The 23,662-nt window shown below is 42.5% G+C and overlaps 2 protein-coding genes across 3 annotated transcripts; one reads left to right on the top strand and one right to left on the bottom strand.

Annotated features, from left to right (window-relative positions):
• Positions 1-9,853: 9,853 nt before the first annotated feature.
• Positions 9,854-19,076, top strand: hpxb (hemopexin b). The gene is made up of 10 exons (XM_029174812.2): positions 9,854-9,992; positions 10,542-10,567; positions 10,738-10,833; positions 10,958-11,115; positions 11,184-11,337; positions 11,593-11,805; positions 11,917-12,009; positions 12,093-12,223; positions 12,309-12,456; positions 12,603-19,076. The coding sequence occupies exons 1-10, from the start codon at positions 9,928-9,930 to the stop codon at positions 12,827-12,829; spliced, it is 1,311 nt and encodes a 436-aa protein (XP_029030645.1). The 5' UTR covers positions 9,854-9,927; the 3' UTR covers positions 12,830-19,076.
• Positions 19,051-23,662, bottom strand: LOC114870260 (gap junction alpha-3 protein-like). Of its 2 annotated transcripts, none has more exons than XM_029174811.3 (5): positions 23,402-23,662; positions 21,533-21,594; positions 21,283-21,371; positions 20,605-21,167; positions 19,051-20,190 (listed from the first exon to the last, which is right to left on the bottom strand). In XM_029174811.3, exons 3-5 carry the CDS (start codon positions 21,349-21,351, stop codon positions 19,395-19,397), a joined length of 1,428 nt encoding a protein of 475 aa, XP_029030644.1. In that variant the 5' UTR covers positions 21,352-21,371; positions 21,533-21,594; positions 23,402-23,662; the 3' UTR covers positions 19,051-19,394. The 2 variants fall into 2 exon arrangements, with proteins under 2 accessions (XP_029030644.1, XP_040923672.1); XM_041067738.2 differs by having other exon boundaries at positions 23,407-23,662.

Here is a 23,662-nt window from a genome sequence, read left to right as displayed (position 1 = left end):
GAGCACAGAGCTCCTTTACTAATTACTAAAAGTGAAGTGTAACAGGAGTCGGTGACATCAGAGCCACCAGGTCTGAAATGCCTCACGGGGAAAGTGAAGCTTTCCATTACATTATCATCTTGTTTTGCTCGATCACGTCACATGATCGTGACCTACAAAGGCTCCTGGTCCTTGGTTCCGTTCGGTTCATCCATCTGAATTCAGCAGAAGCAGAATAAAAGAACAAGTTAATTAATTATCTCTATGTTTCCTACAAGATTCATCACAGTTATGTAATTGATTGATAAAGTAAAAATACTTAAAGCGGTGTTTAAAAATATTCTGGTATTTGACAAGAATGAGCGATTCAGAAGTTTGAATATCCTCCCAAGAAAACATGTTAATGAAGCACAATTTATACGCAGCATAAATATTCCATATTTACAAAGACCGTAAGCTATGTTTTTCAGTGTGTGTGTGTGTGTGTGTGTGTGTGTGTGTGTGTGTGTGTGTGTGTGTGTGTGTGTGTGTGTGTGTGTGTGTGTGTGTGGCCCCTAACTCGACCATGTGCTAACCCCACACAGCTGCAGAGTCCCCTTGAGGGTTTGTCGCACAGGCAACAGAGGGAGGGTGGAGGAGAGGGGCCGAGGGCGGCACGGACTGAACGCTCTCATTTTCATGCCGCGCTGTTCTGGCAGAGGCGTCGTACACCGCTGTGGATGTGCGTCTCCCGTGCTATTGCTCAATCTCTTCAGGCCTGTCAATTAAGGTTTTCATCAGGCAATTCTCTGGGCGCTCAGGTTGGAAAGCTGATTGTGTGGCAAATGTGTTCGCTCGGTTTGTTAATGCATGTCTGCGGAAGGAAAGAGACGAGGGGACTTATCTTCAGAGGGAATTAATAAGTAAATCTGATTGTTCTGTGATGCCAGGTCTCAAATGTGAACGTACAAGGTACAAATGAATTCAAAGTCTCTTCTCATACACTTCAGCTGATGAAAAGGTTCATTACTCCGACGTTTGTGACTCAATCGCTTTTTCGTCGAACTCCCTTCATTTGTTTTACGACTAGTAGCTGAAATAAAGCCGCGCAGTGTCCAGCCTGAAAACAGTAATGGAGAAACCAAGGAGTCTCAGGTTCCTCAAATATCCCTGTCAATCAAACGCCGTTTCCTCTGAGTGCGTTTTCTATCTGTCAAGGGTCATAGAGAGTGAGGATGAGACCCGGTCTCTCCCTCCCTCCCCCATTGCTCCTCCATCTCCTCCACCTCCATCCCTCCCTCCTTTCCTGCTCCTTAGAGGTGGATCTCTACCTTGTGCATCACGTCTGGGCATGACCTGTTGCTAGGTAACCCTGGGTCACAGCTGCACACTATGGCAGACCCTTTTTTTATTTATCAGTGAGTTATGTGGGAGACGGGGGCTGTAATTTATTAGTTTGATATTGGGCAGGCAGCGCAAGTTTGGGATTGTAAAAGAAGAGACGGCCTATAGCTCATCAAAATGCTTATTCTGATCCCAGGCCTCGGTCTGCTGAAGAGATTCACAACAGAGGGGATCACAACATTATAAATTCATCTGCTTTTTACTAAGAAAATCAAGCATCTCCGACAACAAAGCCAATGGTAATGCACTTTCCATGCTGGTAATTGAACAGATGTGGTCAGAGCTTAGAGGACCAAGAAAAAGGAATTTATCTCAGTACAGTATGCGACTGATTCATGTCCAAGGATGAAGTGGGTGCAGACAAATGGCGTTATCCAGCTTTGTACTCATGACAGTTTTGACCCTGTGCTATAAATTTATGCACGATTTGCATCCGCCTGAAGAAGTTAACATTGTGAGCGTAAGGGAATAAAAGCTTAATTACCAGTGAAATTTGACATCATCTGGAGTTTGGTTTGATCAGCTTTCAATGGAACATTTGGGAAGATGCAGCTTTGTGTTCTTGCTAATCAAATCCAATGCGCTGAAAACCGCTAGCTTAATTGATGCCCACTGAGCTCAGCTAGCTTACGGTAGCTGTGTCTGGGGTTAAAAAGGCTTCAGTAAATTAGGGTGTACTCTAGGAAGTAGCTCCTTCTAAAGGGGAAACCTTTACATTGGATTTTGTAGATAAATACAAAGTCAAAAAAGTAGCGTGTTTACTGCTAATTACGCGATGTTAGCATGCTAACATGCTAAACTAAGATTTGATTTGGACGTATCAAAACAAGTAATCTTCCTGATGCGACAGGTTTATAATTTTGTTCACAGCATGCTAAAAATTTTATTTAATAATAAGCTATGCAGATTTGGAAAAACTGGTCATGAAATGAAATGTTTATAGTTTTTAATTTTTTATTTCAAGATATATTAATCTATAAGATGATTCTACGTTTTTATATTTGTACTTTGTTGAAATATCTGTCGGTTTTTATAGCTCATTACTTATAGTGTTACTTCATCACAACCATCCTAAAAAAATTCTAAGACAGACTGCGTCCATCTGAAAGTTTTACAGTTTTTGCAACACTTTGGTGTGATATTAATTAGTGATGCATCTGCTCCTGTTGACTCAGCTACATATCTTCCCTCTTTGCCCTGATGAAAACTCACCATTGCAGCCCAGGTTTTAACACTTTTGTTAAATTTCTCTTGCTAATATGAGTGTGATGAATATTTTTCAGATGCCTCCTCTAGGCCATATCTGATCAGAAACAAATGCACCTGCACTTCTTTTTCCCCCCTTCTTCTTCTTGCAACTGCAACTCCCCCAGGACGGGTAAAAATTGACTCCCTGGCTTCCTCCACCAGGCAATTACGTGCCATCTGTTCCCATCTTGGTTGTTCCAGCTCGTTTTGTTTCTGCGATTGTTCTTCTAATATCATAGGCCTGAAAGTGTTAGAGAGGAAGGGGTGGAGGGGGGTGGGAGTGGGAGTGGAGGGGGACACAAAAATGAGGAGTGGCATGAAGAGGAATTAATCGAATCTAACAGCAGAACCAGATCTTCCCCTCTGAAAGGAGATAGTCCCACTAGAATGAGGACCATTACCATATTCATCGCCTAATATTGCCTGCTGTATGCAAAGCAGACGAGAAGAGAGCAATGTGACGTTCTTTGATCGCCTTTCTAATTCCATCTTTAAAAAGCCCACCCACTTCTTTCTAATTGTTTGTCTGCAACAAGTCCGCTGTGCATGCGCCATTTGTTTGGGAGTGGTAATAATAACCCATTAACTTCCCTGTCATATATTGCACTGATATATATATATATATATAACGCTGGTTGTTATGCTGCCACGCTGAATCACATTATTGTTTTGTTACAGTAACTATTGGGCCCATTACTCTCTGCCACATGCAGCGGCTGGAAGCGGCGCGCAGATTTAATTGCAGGCGAGGCAAGCAGCTGGATTGGAGAGTTTTAACAGTGATATCAATAACAGAGCGCCACCTTAGGCCCGTATAATTTTCCATCTCTCCTGACAGAGCGGAAGATAGAAGTAATCAGTCATAACACCAGCCAGGCAGCCTGTAGGACCACGTCCATGCAACACTGATGGCTCAGGACCCATCTGTGTCCAGGCTGCTTCAAGGCTTTTACAGTAGATGCCAAACAATGACTTGATGGGTGGTTGACAGGCCTTTAGAGGAGAAACACAGACTATCCAGGAGCTTCTATGTATCAAGCATCACGTCTTCAACTTTATACTTTATTATGTCTCTCTTTCTTTTTCCGTGCTTTCTGCCTGACCAGCGTCTCCCTCACTTGCTTGTGTAATTCTTGGTTGGAATTACACAAGCAAACATATGAAGGTAAATATGTGTGAGTCTCTAATTGGGACCAAAATCTGCTGTGAGTGTCCTGTGTAAACCTGGAACAGACTGCAGACAGAATCCTTCTGAACCGCAGCTGACAGAACACTACCTACAGTCAAATCAGCCATCTGCAATATGTGATTATTCTGTGGGAAATGAACTCGTTTAAGTGGCTTTATGCAATTTTACTTACCTTTAAAGAATTTGTCCACCTATTAATTTTCATTGACACATGTCTGCAGCATGTGGCTGTGAAATAAAGCTTTCAGGGTTTCAAGCTCAGTTTTCCTGTTCGGGGACGTCTATTACAGTTATATTTTGTGCTGCTCAACACTGTTTCAGAACACTAAATAAATGAAATAGATTCTACTGTTATATCTGTTTACTTTATCATATCGTCTATCTCTCGTGTTAATTGGTACATCCCCGCTAACACGCCACCTGTGCAGGTTGCCCCTTCTTTTGATGCTTTGCATTTGCTGACATCTAGTGGTCAAAAATTGAATCGTTGATGTAAATAAAATGGATCTGGGGAATTAAGTGTCGGTTTTATTTTGATACACGTAAATGTTGATAATCCTTTTAGCAAGTTTAAATAGACTTTTTTCTGCTTAGAAACAAAGGTTCGGTTGCCTTGTATTAGACATGTCTTTTAAGTCAATGTAATTTAAAAATTAAGTTTAATGACCTTGTTTTGAAAATGTCAAACTAGTAAACTCATTGCACTGTATAACATTTTTACTGTGATAGACTAACTGCGTTAGAGTGTTAAGGGATTACTGAGGATTTTGTTTCTGTGCATGCAGAACTAAAATCAATACATTCAGCCCTGTGTCAAATTAGACTGAGAGCAACCTGTGAGGAATGCAATGAAAGAAGGAGGGACGGAAGAGGGGCGAGAGGAGGGAGTGACAGACACAGGAGGAGGTGGTGGGAGGAAGGACTTGAGGACAGAATGGACGGCACTGGAGGGAGAAGCACTCACCTTTAATCCAGGTAGGATGTCTTTACGTAACAGTTTTTCAATGCATTTTATGTACGTTGACATAATTTCTTTTGTCATAATTATATTTTGGCAGCTGTTTGTTTTGCATTGTACTATTTTGTAGTAATTTTGTATTGTATTTTTTGCTGTAGTATTTTGCAGCCGTGAGATGCAGAGGCGTGTTTCATTAAACATTTCAAAGTGGTCTTTTTAAGATCGATGCTCAGTTTCTTCCCTTAAACGAGTTCATTGTGTAGTTTCGATACGCTGGAATGCTCCTGAACATGCTGCAAAATACCCTCAATTATGAATGGTATCATTTTGTCTCTCGTCTCGGTTCCCCAATCGAAGGCTGTCCGGTAACTTAGCAACTTGCGCCTCTCATTCAACATTAAAGTGAGTAACATGAGACGTCCCAGTGGCCTCGCTGCAGGAGAGTGACAGGGATTTGTGTCTGATAGATTACCCACCTTCTTCCTCATTCAGACTAACAGATTGATCTGTCATAAACCTACAAACATGTGTTTGTGTAAAGTACAGTTAGAATTATGGTCAGGTTCCCTCCAATTTCCTACCTGCTTTAAATTCTTTTTGGTGCCAAGTCAACTGGCCTGATTAGCATACAATGTGCTCCAGCAGCAGATATCATCACTAACCTCTTTTCACAACATGGGAAACTGATTTTATCCATTGACACGCAGAGGTCACATGTTTCCAGGGGGACTTTATTGTGAACATGCTGAGGTTAACTGACACCTCACTCATTCATTATGGCAAAAACCTGCTTGTTTGGCTCCAGGAGGAATAAAGGGTTTCGATAGGTGTGCACAGTTATCAAATACACTTATATCTACTACATAACTGCCGATTTAGGCCAGAATGCTTTTAATTAGGGGCCAGAGCCAGACGTGACCCTCTCCTGACAGTGTCTCGCATACCTGGGTTGGTGGTGAAAGACGGATCAGTTTCAGTGCCTTGGGTGAATATGCACTGATGTTTCAACAAAAAGTGACAATGGGGGTCTGTGCTGCATTCGGAAGCAACTATTTGAGACCATTGATGTTCTGTGATGAAAGGTAACCTGCAATACAAAGACTCATAAATCCCTTTTCCTTATCTTGGCTTGCGATGACAACTCAAGAATTATATAACAAATGCTGATTAGATATCGTTAAACCTGTGCTAATGCTAGATGCTGCCTACATTAGACTAAATGAATCATATATCTGACAAAATAAAGATGTAGCTTAAATATGCTTTACCAGTTTAATGACAAATAATAATGACAGTTATTGCTGCGGTGATCAGTGATTGCACACAGTCATCTGAATGAGAGGGAAACACAGCAGTGGTTATCTGAGAGCACTCTGAAGTCTCATGGGTAACAGAATATTGTGCTAAACAGATGAAGTTGCATCGAAAGGGAACCTGTGTCCCAGTTTAAGTCCTTGCTGGGTTGTGTGGAGCACCTTAGTGAACACAAAGGTCAAATAGGTCAGGACTGAGTTTTTAATCTGGAACTGAGCCTTTGAATTTTCACAATACAATAATGCGATTCTATTATAATAGGTCATTTTAATTATGTTTATTCATTGTGCTTTTACATGTTTTGTCATTGCCATTTGGTTTATCTAACTTTTGTTCTTTTGTTCTCCGTTCTCATCTTTTGTCCTTACAGACACCCACAAAGCTGTAAAATCTCTTTGGAGTGGGACTGTTCAAGTACATGAGCCATGTTAATGCGGTCCCATTCAGAGAGAAGAGCCCTTCCTGGCTTATCGGCTCTGCTGACACTCAGCACTCCAAGACAGAGAGATGTGACCTCCTCGCCTCCTTTATCCTTTACCCCACGACAGTCCATCTTCACACCCCTGTCTGCTACTACAACCCCTCCCTGGGTGAACCAGGCCCTTTCCAGCCTGGAGCAAGCAGAACAGGAACTGCAGAGTCTTAGGGAACGACAGCAGGCCGAAGTGGAGGAGGTGAATCGTGAGCTGGACAATGCAATGATTGAAGCACAGAGAGGGGAGCGGCGCCTTCTTGAGAGAATTGAGCGGGAACACAGAGAAACCCAGCGACACCTGAGTCAAGTCAAAAGAGATAATGCTGCAGCCGTCAGAGTTGTGCAGTCACTCCTCGACCAGCAACTTAGAAAAATGGGGCAATTGAAGGAGCAGATACATAGATGGGGAAGGACTGCTGCTGGATCCAACAAAGATCAGCTCCAAAGAGGTATTGCAGAGGTAACTCAACCATGGGAGATCTCGCTGACACTGAAAAGAGTTTGTTTCTCACTCACTTCTGAGTCCAATGCCTTGAGCTTCGGCAAAATTGACGTTTGTGAGCAGGGTATGACATACCCGATTGGTGTCTGCGGCAATCAAGGACACAAGTGTGCTTTGCACTCAGGGGATAAGACCTTTTCAAACATTACCCCAATTGAAATTCGAAAGGAACCACAACCAAGTAGATCTGGACAAAGATGTGGCTCAAATGAACTCACCAAGACAAACAGTGGGAACGTGCGCATTGTACGCAAACTACGTCTGTCAAGCTCTACAGAGAATGAGGATGACTCAAAGCCTCCCACCAGTGCGAGTCTTAGTCTGTCAGAGTCAGAGTCTGAGTGTTCAGATTCACAGGGGCAAGACCTGTTCCTTGCTATTCCACCTGTCTCCAGTCAAGGTGAATCTGAAGGGGATGAATCTGATGGCAGGCAAATTGTAACCAGGAGACGAATAACACTCAAGGGTAAGCGGAAGCAAAAGGTCCTTGTTTTGGTGTCAAGTAAAGAACCATCCTGCCCCCCTGAAACTGATGGAAAAAATATGGCAACAGGACTAGACGCTCGGTACAAAGGTTCACCATACAGACAGAGCCTTGTAGATCTTCCTACTGAACATCAACATCCACAGTCAATGAAAAAAACCTCAACGGAATCATCAGTGGACAGTGAGGATTTCTGTTACACCTACACTATTAACACACCTGTTCATGGATCCCTCAACCAAGAGCACTACCGCTCAGTCTCTACTGCTGACCTATCCGGTAAACTCCATTCTTTACTCATTGGCAACAATGAAGGAATCAGGAAGGTGAACAAAATGCACCTCGTCTCTGAACCTTCAACTCTTGAACAAAGCAGAGAAAACAGTCCGGAACCTAAAAGAAAAACAGTGAGTTCAGATGAACGACAATCACGATCCCTGACTCGTTTTCCGAAAGCTTCGGGTTTAAACCATGTGAGCAGATCTCTGTCCTTGTCAGCCATAGATGGTGACAAAACACATCAAGACAAGGAATCACAGCAATTCAACAAAGACAAAGAGCAAGTGGTTCCATCTCTGAGGGAAGTGAAAGAAGAGGGTGGTTCAACTGCTCTTGATTCAGCCTATCTGGTCAAACAGTTTGGAAAACAAGGATCAGGACGCACTGATTTCAACCTCCCAAGTGGCATCCATGCAACCGTTAAAGGTCAGCTGTTTGTGGTTGACTGTGGAAATGCCCGCATTCAGGTGACTGATCTCCAGAAGAACATTGTGCAACAGGTATCTCCTTCGGGATCAGAACGCTCTTCCCGCATATGCAACTATTTTGATGTGGCTGTGAACTCGAAGGGTCTCATCGCTCTGACGTGTGCTGCTGAACGGGCACTGCTGGTGTTCAGTCGCCATGGACGTCTCCTGCAAACATTCGGGGGGTCAGTGCTTGGTTCCACAAATGAAGAACTGGAGGCTCCTCGAGGGGTGACTGTGACCCGTCAAGATGAATTCTTGGTTGCTGACATTAAGCGCGGAACCTTAATTGTCCTAAAACTTGACCCCAAAACAGGGGCCAGGTCAGAGCGCACGGTGGTGACCGGGTACCACAGACCCTATTTGGTGGCAGCATGTCTCATCACTGGGCTTGTGGCAGTGTCAGAGAGAGGCAATGAGACTGGACGTGTCCCGTGCATTCGAGTCCTGGACCCTGGTTGGAACACAATCAGAATCCTGGGGGTGTGCTCTGGCCTGGGGCCTGTGCTGACGTGCCCTTGGGGCCTCTGCATTGACAGTGATGGAGATGTCCTTGTGGTTGACTGGGGTAAGCAGCGCCCTCGTGTTCTTCTCTACCCATCCACCGGTGTCGGCTGGCCTCTGGTGACCGACAGCCTGAATAGCCCAAGAGGCCTGGCGCTGCTCCCTGAAGGCCACATGGTTGTGTCAGACAGCATGAATCATTGCATCAAGATCTACCGCTACAAATGAATTTCAGAAGATCATGAAGGCAAAGATGTACAAATAAAGACACAAATAGAGAGCATAGGATGGACTGGTTACCTGGGAGTATGATATTTGGAACAGCAGGATATCTTAGTAAGTTTAGTAGAATTATTGTACCTTTAATTTGTAGGGTCCAACTGTTACCCATTATGATTGTGTAACTATGGGATTTTGAAGCTGTGATAAATCTGATGCTTAATGTTTTTCTTAATATTAATCACTTAACAGCATTTGTATATTCCAAAATATCATAAGTAGTAGAGTAGAGTAGACACACGCTGTGTTGTAAATACTTTAGCATCCAGGCAAATAACTTTGAGTGTTTATGTTTAACTCATATGAATCATTATCCCTTTTGACCAAATGTACCTTAAAATAACTGTGAATTACACTCACATTGCACAATATTTTTTTTACTTAGTAATCAGTATAATCAACACATCAACCAGTTAATTGTGGACTGTTACAAAAACATTAAACTGACCTATGATCTAACCTAGAATGTTTCTTCCTGGGAATTATTCCTGGGAATAATCACTCATTACCACACAACCTCACTTGTTCAGCTGGTTGGTTTTACATAGTTGGCCACAGTTACCAAACACACTTCATTGTTTTCCAGAAATGTCACCAAACAAAACAATGGAATTAGTTAATTTTATAACTAATGTAATATAAAACATTTCACAACAACTAAAATTCCCACAGTTGGACAAACACATGTGCATACAGGTTTCCTAACAGACGACCCCTCACACACACACACACACACACACACACACACACACACACACACACACACACACACACACACACACACACACACACACACACACACACTGCAGTATAAGAGCACGCCTCAGCTACAGATCTGCTCACTTCTTATCTAAGGGCTGCACAGTATGGAGCTGTTCACCACAACTCTGTGTATGTGCCTGGTACTTTCCTTTGCTAATGGAGTGCCTGCGTGAGTAGTTAACTATTCTTTCCTATAATAGCTCTTTTTATATAGCTCTAGTTTCCAGTTCTAGTTGGAAAGTTTAGACCTTGTGTCTCAGGATCCTTCAGTAGCAGCTGTACTGGATTTGTGTATACTGTATTTCGGCTCCTGAGACGTCCCAATGCAAATTGTGCTTTAAGGCATAATGTCTAAACATAACCCATATATATCACAAACTAATACTAGTTCATGGATGTAGAGTAGAGGTATGTGGCTGGACCTGAGGTTGGAGTTAGCTTTTCCTATACTGTTATACTGTTATTAGTGTTATCATTATTATGTTCATTCAACCTAATAATAAGAAGCCTTACAGTGGGACTGTGTCACTGTCCATTGTTTGCTAGTTCACAAGTTGGATCAATTGAACAAGCACAAAAAGCCTGATTCAGCCATTATGGTAGCAGTGTATCATTAACTTGTGTTATCGAGAGTGTTTGGCAAATAAATGTAACCTCCTAAAGCAATATGTCTGGTCTTTTCCAAGAATGATCAAGGATACGTTTTATCCTTCAACAGGCCCCAACATGACTCCATAGCAGATGGTAGGTTTGTTCACTCTGTGGTGGTGTTTAAAGAAATACTGCTTATATACATGTCATACTGTACAAGCAACAAACACAGAATCACAGAATAATTTCTTTATACCTAAATATTATTATCAATTTAATAGTAACTGGAGTTCTAATACCTCTATATTGCTGAATCACTGAAGATGGAGACAGCCAAGCTGCTTTTCCCGACCGCTGTGAAGGTATTGAATTTGATGCCATCACTCCTGACGAGACGGGGGTCATCTTATTCTTCAAAGGTGAGTCTATCTTCAATTGGTCAGTACTCTTATTATATCAATTTCCTTTTTATTAAAATAAAAGTAATTGTTAGGGTAGAATTACCGTCATATTAATTCAGTGTAAAAACTGTCCTCCTCCCAGGTGACTACCTGTGGAAGGGTTTCCATGGGTCAGCTCAACTTTCCAATGAGTCCTTCAAGGAGCTGGATGATTTCCATCACGTCGGCCATGTTGATGCTGCCTTTCGCATGCACAACACTGCAAAGACAGGCGACCATGATCACATCTACTTCTTCTTGGTATAATATAGACGAGACATTGTGATTCGGATTGGGAGGGAGAGCTCTAATTTCAATATAATGTTCAGGATGACAAAGTGTTCCGGTATTATAACCAAAATCTGGAGAATGGATATCCAAAACAAATCCAGGAGGACTTTTCAGAAGTTCCCACTCATTTGGATGCTGCTGTGGCGTGTCCACAGGGGGAGTGCATCACTGACTCTGTTCTTTTCTTTAAGGGTATGTAGGTATTGAATGAGATATTCATCTCACAAAGACATTTTCTCCCTACAGTATTATGAATGCCACCTACTGGAGGTTATTTGCTTGGAAGGACTCAGTTTGTGTCACAAACTTTTAGATCAAAAATGTGTCCTTTCGCAAAATGTCTATAGCAAGTCTATTCCCCAAATGGTTGTAGTTTTATTACATTATCAGTGTAATGAGTCCGTGAATAAATTTGCACACTTTGTCAAAGTCATTTCTAACCCACAGGCCCTGATGTTCATGTCTATGACATTGCCACAAAGACAGTGAAGACGAAGACGTGGTCCCACCTGCCTGTGTGCACCTCTGCCCTGCGCTGGCTGGAGCACTACTACTGTTTCAATGGACACAGCTTCACCAAATTCAACCCCGTAACTGGAGAGGTGACAGGCGATTACCCAAAAGACGCCCGAAATTACTTCATGAAGTGTGAAAACTTTGGTAAGTGCACCAAGAAAGTATATAGCAAGTATAAATCCTATAACATACTTCTGTGAATTCGAAAATCTAAGCTCTCTTGGAGGAATGTCTAATCTGCGTATCTGTCTGCAGGTCATGGAAGTCATTATACAGCTCCTAAATGCAGTGAAGTCAAGTTAAATGCCATCACCACTGATGATACAGGCAAAACATACTTCTTTGCAGGTAAAGTTGGACACACAATGTTAATTTCAAGCATCCTAGGAATATTTTTTTACTGAACTAAGAGACCTGTTGTCCCTGCACAGGTCCCACATACATGCGTTTGGACACCCATCGCGACGGACTTCACGCCTTCCCAATCACCAAAATATGGCAAGAGGTTACCAATGGAGTGGATGCTGTGTTTTCCTACACAGACAAGATTTACATGATTAAGGTAAACAGTGAAAACTGTTGGTGATTAGAAACAGGAAGCTGTTCTTATGTTAAAACCCGCCTCCTGTTCTGGCCAACACCACCAGGATGACCTGGTTTACATTTATAAATCAGCCGCTCATTACACCTTGATCGAAGGCTACCCCAAAAGACTCAAAGGAGAACTTGGCATTGAAGGACGTGTGGATGCTGCCTTTGTCTGTCCCAATGAACACACCGTTCATCTAATACAAGGTAAGGTTAATAAATCCCTAGTGCACATTATGGGGATGGGTTTTGGGGTTAAGTTAGTTTGGAATTAAAATTTATTATAATTACATATGACCAGCCAGAAAAAAGTTAAAAACCGTTTACATTTCCACATATTGAACACTGAACAGGACAGATGCTTCGCGACGTTGACCTCACGGCCACACCCAGGGTGGTGACCACAGAGGTGCCCCTGCCATTGTCCGACATTGATGCAGCCCTGTGCGGCGCGGACGGAGTTAATGTGTTCAAGGGCTCTCAGTTTTATCATTACGACAGTGCCATGATACTGGCTATGGGCAGAATTGCCCCCTTCCCTCAGAATATCACCTCAGCAATGATGGGATGTCAGGATTAACCGCAAGTCTGTTTCCTCTCCAAGCAATGAAAAGAGAGCAGCTGAGTCGAAAGGCGCAGCTCACTGATCCACACAGAATGCTTTAGGAGGAGTGTCCCTACATTTACAAACAGGTAAACAGAGAGTCTTAGTAGGGGTCTGTAGGGATTGTTGGTGGTAAATAAAGAAATGATTAAATGAATGAATGAATGAATGAATGAATGAATATACACTGGTGTGAGGAGGATTTCAACATTCAAACACATCTGAGGTATAAAGTTCAGAGGAAACATGTCCAGTAATGTAGTCTGGCCACTAGAGGACCTACTGGACAAAGTGTTGTACTACAAATGATAAGTGAACGATGTAGCGGGTGGTAACTGATTATGTATAAAAGACGAGAGACATTGACCCTTTACAGAAAAATTAGTACAAACAGAACATGCATTTAGGACACGATGAGGAGTTTACCTTGAGCTTGCTGTACTGACACAGAGATAAACATGTGAGGTCTATGAACCCAGTGTTGAGGTGCACAGTCCTGATCTTACAACAAACATATCTTTGTTACTGAAGGATTTTATCCTACTTCATTAGCTCCTGATTTTGATGGTATCTGAAGAAATACTGTTTGGGGATATTATATGTCATTTGACTCACACACAGTACTGTAGGTGGTTACAACAGACAAAGTATTTCAATTTAAGCAGGACAGCTACAGCAACAAGTCCCTTCAAAGAGTCATGTACACAATCTAATTGGTTCATTTACTTAGGGTTTAGAACAACAAACTCCAAATCAGTTAAGAACAATCTAACAGTTCAACACAGCTACAAGGTAACTAGACCTTAAGTGCATTAAATAACACGGCTTTTTGGAAAATAGGTCACTGCTACATAAGAATCATGTCATGTCTAAAACCACTTCATATTTACTCAGTCACATATTTAATGTTGCATAATGTTTATATATAATGTACATTAAGTAGTCCATGATGGGTCATTACTAATTGCTGAGTTGAGTAATTTTCTTTTCTCTATAATTGCATGGTATGGACACTATTTACTAAATATGGAGGAAGTGTCAGCATTATCGACAACCTTGTGAAAGCTAAAAAGCTTAAGTATTTCTTTGCAAGAAAGAATTCAGAGAAAAAGGTAGTGGCTCTAAGTTTATTCCCTGCAAGCAAAACACAGATAAAACATTTGGGCTTCTCTTTGAAGCAGTCACCATGTCAACTAAGAGGAAACACTCATCCAACTGAGCCAGGGCACAGCCACTAATTGGGATTTGCTGCCAATAAAACAGGACGCACCTGCAAAATATACGATCGCTGATGATTTGTTTCATAATTCAACCAACTTCATCCACAGAAACCTAGTTCCATTTCTGTAATATGATGCGCGTCCTGACGAAATCTAAACAAAAGATTACGTTATGTAATAATTAGGTGTTATTTCAGAGTCTATTACTATGATATACATTTGTTTGTACTCATATGGAACCATATAGACACGTACACAGCAGCTTGCAAGAGACCAGAGGTCGGGACAGCATTAACAGGCATTCAGGCCCTTTTCACTCCCTGGAGGCTTTTTGTTCAGTTAAAATCCCTGGGACTTTCAGCAGGCATAAAGGAAGTGCTGGGCTCAGCACAGCCTAATGGGTGAGGCAATGAGTGCTCACACACACACACACACACACACACACACACACACACACACACACACACACATACAGTAGACAGTACGGACATCGCTCTCACACACAAAATCATTCACATCAGTGAATGGTCAGAGATACTTACATACTCAGGTGTACTAGACTAACATATAAATATAAGGTTTTTAATTAATATTGACTTAAAACTGTAAGCCATAACCCTGACCTAATAATAACATAATCTTTTAGCAATTTTGTTACCTTGTAACTAGTCAAAGAAGGTAAAGAACATTTGAACATGAGCATTACAAAATAATCTGAAGAGAATTTGATCTAGAAAGGGCAGCAGGACTATAAATTTAACTTCATATAAATGAACCATTTTAATTAATGCAACACTATACAACTGTGACCGTAAATGTTGTAATGATGAGGGTTCAAATGGACTCAATACATCCATGGCCCAGATTGGAAAGGAAATAAAATAAAAAAGTAAATAAAATTAACTATAATCTGGACACAAAAATGTTCGAGGCTCTATTAGTTTTTATGTCCTGCTAGTATGACCATCTGTAGTATATGTTAACAATGTTACTTCAACTATTTATAAATCAGAACAGACAAAAATACATAAAAGTCTAGAAAGGCCCAAATTACTAGCCAATTAACGGTCATCAGTTAGCGTGTAAGCTAAGCTAAAACAAGCTAACGCTACCATACGTTTTCTGCCCTATATCACAAGGCTGTTAAATACACATTGATAATAAAATGGTAATTTAATGCTGTGTAAGCTAAAAGGTAAGCACATCATAGTCACTAGCAATAATGTTAACTAAGGTGCAATTACTAACATCTACTCGCAACAGCTTCCTTCTGAACAAGACATGAACTGTGCATGCTAATGTACAGCTAAGGCTAAAGCTATTGTTTTAACAAACCAGTTAGCGACCCACGCTAACATCAACGGCTTCAATCTTAGCAGATACCAGGGAATCAGGGAAATGGTTTTAGCAAACATGACTCTGCACAGTGTTGACAGATCAAATGGTTTTGGTTACTGGATTCCCCACACAACAAGAAATACGAAAGGTAACACTCACCATGACAGAAAGCATGTGGTACAAAAAGTTTATTCAGGATCAGTTCTGTAACCATCTGAGGTAAATAAACATTTACATCAACGTGTTCTTCAACAAAAGGTCCAGACACAAGGCACTTCTCTTCAAAGACAGCACAGCAGGGCCACATGTGGGAGCTTGTGTCCCTGCTTGTAGGGCGCCATGAAAATCCCACCACACAGCCTGTTCTCCTTGTGGGATTTCTGATCCAAGGCACATCCATGGTGTAAAAGCTGGAGTAGCCAAAAGTCTCACAATCCATGTTCAGAAAAAAACAATCACTTAGGATTATTTCTTGTCCATTCACATGTTAATATTCCTCCTCCTAGAACAGCCTTTGTTGTTTTTCTACTTATATATTCATATCCTCCAAAGAGTGGAATAGCTACTTAACTGTGTAAATCTTTATCTACATGAGAGAGATACCAAGAACAGCTTGAAACAACAAGTTATATAAAACATTTCAGCAAAAAAAATAAGTAAAATAAATCTTTAGTTTTCAATCTTTTAGAGACAAAGTTCAACATTATGTCTTTGTGGTGCCATTCGCATTTTCCAGATTCCTGATAGGTTTTAAAACTGATGTAATTGGTAGTGTCATTATTGGATTGACGGTGGAGAGTTCCCCATCTCTTTGGCACAAGTGACTTTGGTTTGATGCGATCGTTTAAATCAAACACATACTGGCAAACGATTTCTTTTCTAAAAATATGTTATCAACTGGCACCTAAAAACATGCAAACATTTGACATTTGAAGGCCTTTCACTGCATCTCGCTTATTTGTCAGCACGTTTTATAGATGTATTAGAGTCATTGCATTCATGACAAGATGAAAATTGAGATGTTTCTAGGCTATAGCCTGGATTTGTCATTTGGGTAGCTAATGTTTAAATTAAGAAAAAGATAAATCTGTAGTTTCTGTGCCAACAGCAAAGACAAAAGAGTTATTATGTGTATTTGATCTTTTATAAATTATACTTTAATCATATGAATAAAAAGCTCACAGACTATAACAAAAAGCATAAAGGTCAGATTATGTGGCAGTTTTTTTATGCTAAGCTAATTGCTGCTAGGCTGTATTTTAATATTTACCATTGTGGTAAATAACAACTTAGACAATGCAAGAAAAATACTAAAGTAACACTGAAGGTTTAGAAGTTAGTGAATTTTAGTTATGCATTTCAGCCATGCTTTTTGTCTAAATGCTGGAATGATAAGCTACATCAAACCTACTGTAAAGACCTACTTTAAAAAATAATTTCCAAGTTGCCATAAAAGCATACAGGTGTAAATTTAAAGCATCTAGATTCATGTGTATGTTTCATTAGTCAAGGCTCTCTAAGATTTGACAGGTGCATTAAGGAGACACTTAAGACTGACGTAATTCTAACATATTAACAATAATACTGTAAAAAGGTCATAAATTATTCACCTGATGTTAAATGTTTGCTGTTAAAAATGATAAAGACCTTGCAAAAAAGCACAAGAAAAGTCTAATATGTGGACCAAAACACGAGCTGAATGGGACATAATTTGGTTATTTGATAAGTTTGCTCCATGATGTGATCTAGTTTTGCACTTTATCAAATTATTTATTCAAGTATTTTAAGTATAATTAACTAAATTCTGCCTAGAGAGAAACACCAAGATGAACAAATCTCCAAACGCAGTTTGCCCAAACCCTTTTGCAAATAAATCTTTTATTCCTGACATTTGATGATGATGCATCAGTATTTAGATTTGAGTGGGAAGTTGCTGTATACTGAGCTGAACTTTTAAATTTTTTTTCATTGGCAGGAATTAATTAGAAGAACAGGAACCTAACATTCCTACACAGAATTGTTAAAAACTATTAAATAATTAAATACTTCTCACCATTTTTTGATTATATTGCTCTCTTTTTTACACTACAATAGCTACAGCTAGTCCTCGAGTCCTCCTACACAGAACAGCGAGGGCAACTCAACAGTTCTGTAACACACTGCAAACACAAGCGCGAGAAAGCAGATGTACTGATTTTTTGAGTCTGTGTTCAAGTTCCAAGGCCTAAAATACCTTTTAGCCCTTGATTTGTATTTTCCTCAACATTGGATTTTTGTATAAAGTGACCAGTGGAGCCAATGTCAAAAAACACTGAGAAACAAATTTCATGTTGCAAATCGCAGCTTGATCAGAAACTAACTTTGGTATCTATCATTGCTATTAATTATAATATACATATTTATAAACTTCATATAGTTTACCCTGATGTATCTGCAGAGATGTTAACACTGAAACGAATGAATGTACCTAAACACACGCACACACGCAGCCTGTGAAGCCTAAGGACTATGTCTCAGGGTGGTGTGTCCTAACATCAGGACATCCCTCTCTTCATGGAAACTACAGGCCGGGGGAGAGCAGCACACGCACAGACGGACAGGTCAGACAGACACACATCTCCATCATCACGTCACAAGAGAAAGAAAAAAGAAAGAAAGAAAAGTGCAAACCTCTCCTCCAAAGTCTCCCAGCAAAGGAATTTAAAAACGAATGCAAATAGAGGAAGATCCAGTCGTACTGCTAATCATTGTCATCATCAACACTCGCATCTGTGTCTGTTCACCTTCGGTAAATAAGCAGCCGGGCAGTTCCCTGGACAAATGATTTTTGCGCTGCTGTAATGCGTGATCATGCAGCTATTTTGAAAATCTTCGACCTCTGTCTAAAGTATGTGGATTGTAACTTTTGAAGAGTACGGAAGTTAATACTACCAATATCTGCAGAGATGACTGGCTCTGTGTGGCAGGGTTTAAGCAGCGGGCAGCAGTCCAGGACACACTCCCTTTTATTGCCTTTTGGGATGTTGTCCTAATGCTACACTTGACTCCAAAGCACTAATTTGACCATAACGTCAGATTAAAACGAAAAGGGCACAGGTCACTGCAGTGCACACGATCTGGTCTAAAAACTGCCTTCGTCGTAGTTTTGCAGCAGTGCATTTGTGCCGCGGGGAGCGTGTAGCGGCAGCTTAGCGATCCTCAGAGTAAGACACTGCCTGCAGTAAGAAACATTGAATATCAGCGTTGGTCAGCGATAATATGGTGGCAACTTACCACAAATAAATCAGTGTGTGAAAAAACACTGAGTGTCTGTGACGCAGAAAAAGGAAAAACTTAAATGGCTGGTGCTCGTGCCACTTTATCAGAACTGTGCTCAACACAAGTGAAAAGAAATAAAAATAACAAAGGCACTCGGACAGTTTTGTGTTACTGATGTACTGATGTTGCTGGTTTCCTGCCTGAACTTCTTGTTCATTTAGACCTGATCCCTTTTTGGCTTTTTTCAGTCCTTTGACCTTCGAAATAATAAATAAATTAAATACTTAACCATACTTGCTGTTTTAATTTCAATGATACAATTTGTTGCATGTCTTTAAGACTTGATTAAAACATCCCATTGTTGTTCTTTTATTGTTTTAAATAAAACTTTTATTTTTTTAAAGTTAGATGGGAATCTTTTTCTACTCAAGGCACGTTTCGTGTAGTTTTATATGAACACTGGTGATTCGAATGCCTAAAACATCCTGTCCACAATCATCCCTTCAAAATGTCTTGTACACGTTGTTGCTGATATGTAAATAAGGCACTGAGCAGACTAAATTCTTTCTATCTGTTTTTCGTGTTCAAATGCCTGTAATAGAAATTAGCAGCCAGGTGAATGTCGGTCTTTAGTGGGAGGTCATGCTTGTCTGTGGTGTTATGCTGGTGGTGCTCATGTAGTTTTGTAACGCGTGGTTGTGTAAATGTGAGAGTGTGTGTTTTAGCTACACTGCCAGGTCATCCGGGCGAGCTCGGACGCCGCCGCTCTTGCTGGCCCGACTTGGTTTCCGGATGTCGGGAGGAGGCTGATGCATCTCTGCCCTTGTGACCACAGCGAAGTCATCGCGCGGGACCATCCAAGAGTTTTCCTCATCCTCCACCGTCTCCTTTGGCGCGAGGGGGGAAAGAAGGGTGTCGCGGGGGAGCGTGGGAAACATTGAGTATTGCTCCTGCGGTGGAGGAGGTGGGGTTCTCGCCTCCCCAAGAGAGGAGGAGGTAGAGATGGGAGGTGAGGGGAGAGGAGGAGGGTAGGAGGAGCTTTTTCCATCCAGACTGTGGAGCTCCAGCGCCATGTTGCTCCAGTTCTGCTCCATAGCAGTCAGCTCCCCGTCTCTTCCATCTTTGCCTTCACTGCTGTAAAAAGAATCTGCAAGAGCCTCCATCTTGAAGCCAGCACACGCCGGTGCTGAGGCCATGTTAGGATCTAGGGAGATCACTGTGGGCGGGGCTTCCGTCGGGCCGTAGGCGTCTCCCTCGGCGACGCCGGCCTCCACCACGCTCACGTTGGCGTATGCTGGCAAACAGTCGAGCATCGCCTGCGAGGCCCGCTCCGGGACCGCCTCGGAGGCTCCGGGCTCGGCGCCGCCCAGCTGCATCGACTCACTGTCAGGGGCAAACTCGTTGGTCACCCCCTGCTTGACCTTCTTCCATCCCAGGTGGTAGATCTCCAGCAGGTTGAGGACCAGAGAGACGCAGGCAACAACAAGCATGAAGATGATGAAGATGGTTTTCTCAGTGGGCCTAGTGGGATAGAACAGCATAACACCAATGAGAAAACGGCAGGATGAATGTGAAGGAATTCTGATTAATTGAGCTTTTGTAATACTGAACAAAAATGGAGCTGGCCAAGGAAAACGACATAAAAACAAATGGAATAACCGGTTTGCCTGCTATGTAGCCTAAATTCTGCTGAATTTTCAAGGCGCAGCAGTTCAAAAAGTTTGTAATGTGTGGTTTAAGTTGTCAAAAGCTCAAACTAGTCACAAGCTAGGGTCCCCATTGATAAATTTGCCAGTGGGACCGTTGTTATGACCAACGATTGGAGGCTTAGTCAATTTAAGTTATATTTAGTGGAATAACAAATTTGTCAAAGCAAGGCAAATGAACACAAAGAGACATAGACATAGAACACGTAGACAAATCCTAGACTCTGACCTGGAGATGAAGCAGTCCACGGTGTTGGGGCAGGGCCAGCGAGCACATTTATACAGCGGCCTCAGGTGGAAGCCATACAGGAAGTACTGTCCCAGGATGAAGCCCACTTCAAACAGAGTCTTGAAGATGATGTTGAAGATGTAGGTTCTCAGCAAGGCCCCGCGGATGCGGATCTTCCCGTGCTCGTCGCGAATGGGCGGCTTGTCCTTTTTCCCACCTCCTCCTCCCCCTCCGTCGCTGACGCCGTTGTGATAGAGCGGGTCGCGGTCCTCCTGGTGCCGCCCGGCCTTGCGGAGCTCCTCCTCCCTCTCCCTCCTCTTCTCCTCCATGCGAACTATGTGCAGCACGTGGCCCAGGTAGATGAGCGTGGGCGTTGAGACGAAGATGATCTGCAGCACCCAGAAGCGGATGTGTGAGATGGGGAAGGCCTCGTCATAGCACACGTTCTCGCAGCCGGGCTGCTGCGTGTTGCAGGTGAAGTCTGACTGCTCGTCACCCCAGACCTCTTCGGCCGCCGCGCCCAGTACCAAGATACGGAAGATGAAGAGGACCGTCAGCCACACCTGGGGAGGAACCATGGATGAACAGAGGGGTCAACTCAATGCTCAGCTCAGAGCATCATCTGCAGACGGCTACTACATATCTGATTGGATGTGGGCTGGATTAATGATGAGTCACCTTTCCAATCACGGTGGAGTGTTCTTGAGCATTCTCCAGCAACCGCCCTAGAAAACTCCAGTCACCCATCCTTCACTCGATTTTCTAGCCTACAGAAAAAATGTAAGGTTTAATTTCATGTTTATTCACCATCAGAATATGTCAAACATCAAATGTTTCATATGTAACAACATTCAAAGCCCCCAAAAGTCAAGGGGGTGTTTTTTTTGGAAGGAAGGTTTGAATAAACAGAAAGGATGAGAAAACTTACTAAAATATTGTTCTATGGTCAGTAATAAATCCATCGACCAGAGATCAGCAGAAAAATAACACCTAGAAAAGAGAAACAAATTGCTCTTGTCGACTTTATACAGGCAGATTTCAAAACTCATGGAATGAATAATTTAACTAAATTAACCTAATAACGTAAACCTAGTGGGAACAAACTGGCGTGTTACAGGAAGTAGCCAGTCGATCCTCCTCCTCATCAATAAGCTGCATTAGCATCAACTGAACCCGACAACATCCCACTTTCACGTTAGATAAAATATTAGCTCTCAGGTGAAAACTGTTTCTAGTTGACCAGCAAACATCGTGACAGGAATCAGACTAACAGCACATTAAAGCTGCAGTCAGTAAAACCACAAGAAGCTGAAGGACGCTAAAAGGTGACTTTTTTTTAACTGATTTAGATGGAAATGTGTTAGCAGTAATTTGATCTATTATTAATATTTACTAATGCAACTTTAAAACAAATCCATAAGTTTTCATAGACAGAAACAATTTGAAGAATAATATGCTTTGATGTTTTAAAAATGGTCCGATCTCTATTTTGGAGTAGTGCAACCAGGCTCGTTCTAACTGACACGCTGTTCCTTATACAGTATCACTGTATGTGACCCGGGTCCGTGTGCGCTGTGTGCGCCGCAGGCCGGCTGGTTAGTGGACAATGGCCGGCCATCTGTGGGAAGTGAATGAGCGGATAACAGGTCGTCCCTGTCGAATGCTGGACTCATCACATCCCAGGAATGCTGAGGAGGGCAAATGTTTGCCTGGGATCGAGTGATACGTTCACACACACAAACACGTACGCACGCTCACATTTACAGTAACATGCACTAAAACGCCGCAAACCTCAGCGATGGACGTCGAATTCCTTCACTTGCACTGGACACCGATCGGGCCTTTTCTGATTCGGCTTCATCCACACAAGACGTTTGAAAACCGACCAAAGCGGAATCAAGTCACAGTTTTAAAATGGATGAATCCCACAGGCAGAATAGAAGTTCATATCATACAGGTGTGTTCCTCACAGGTCTCTCTCTCAATAAGGCCAGTGTTTCACCTCTACTAATGATACTATAAATTTCCCACATCTGAACATAAAGAATCATTTCGTCTGCCAACAAGTGAAGGTCCACCGATATGCCAATCTACAGTAAGAGCGGCGTGCGCGCATGTACATGATGTGTTGACGTGATGAAATACCATCTGTCACCAAGACAATAGAGAAGCTGCCAGATAGACATTGTCCTGGCTGGCGTGGATCAGAGGGCTTTGTCCTCCAGCCGCACGCTCCACTCTCAGCCGCCTGTTTGCACCCCGGCCACTTCAAGACTCAAAGGGTTGCATAGGAAACGCAAATCTGTGTCGACCGATTACATTAAACGCACCGTGCACCCACCACCTCTGTTATGACTGAAGATATTATGCTACCGACAAGAGAACAATTGCAGGTATACACACGGTGCACGAGTGCACCAGGAATGTGAGGTGCATAAAGGTACAGTGTAAAGTGTGTAACTGTATGTAGGAGGTTAAAACCATGATGTGTCGACGTAGGCTGTTTAAATATACCTTTTCATCCCAGCAAAACATCCCATGATAAATGTGGACATCAGCTCAAAGAAGTTCAGACAAGCTTATTAAACTGGACAGTTACACTAACTTCGTTTGCCTGGATCAGATCAGTAAAACAAGATCCACCTCACAAAAATAATAATGTTTTTATGACAACCAAGTTTGTAAAAGTTGGCCCCGTGAGGCGTCTCCACTGGGGAGTGAGCGCAGTGACCTCTGAAGGATGATAATCCCTCCTCCTCCCTCCCCCTTCACCCACGCCGCCGCTCCACGGACCCACCTTACCGCTCTCCTCTGAGGCGCGTCTCCACGCCCGGCGGCGCGCGTCGTCTTCCCTCCTTCTTCGCCTTCTCCTTCTCCTCGTTCTTCGTCGTCCACTCCCACGGATGGGCCCAGGCGAGCGGGCGGGCGGGCGAGCGCAGTGGCAGAGGAGGAGGGGGAGGGCGCGAGCACAGCGGCGCTGCGGAGAGGTCACAAAAACAACAACACGCGTGTGGAAGCTGTCCCGCGAAGGCGAAGCGCGGCGGCTGCGTCCCGCGTG

The sequence above is a fragment of the Betta splendens genome, chromosome 2 (genome assembly GCF_900634795.4).
Source record: "Betta splendens chromosome 2, fBetSpl5.4, whole genome shotgun sequence".
In the NCBI taxonomy this organism is placed as follows: Eukaryota; Metazoa; Chordata; class Actinopteri; order Anabantiformes; family Osphronemidae; genus Betta; species Betta splendens.
Note: the sequence above shows the minus strand (reverse complement) of the source record. Positions and strands in the feature narration are given on the sequence as shown.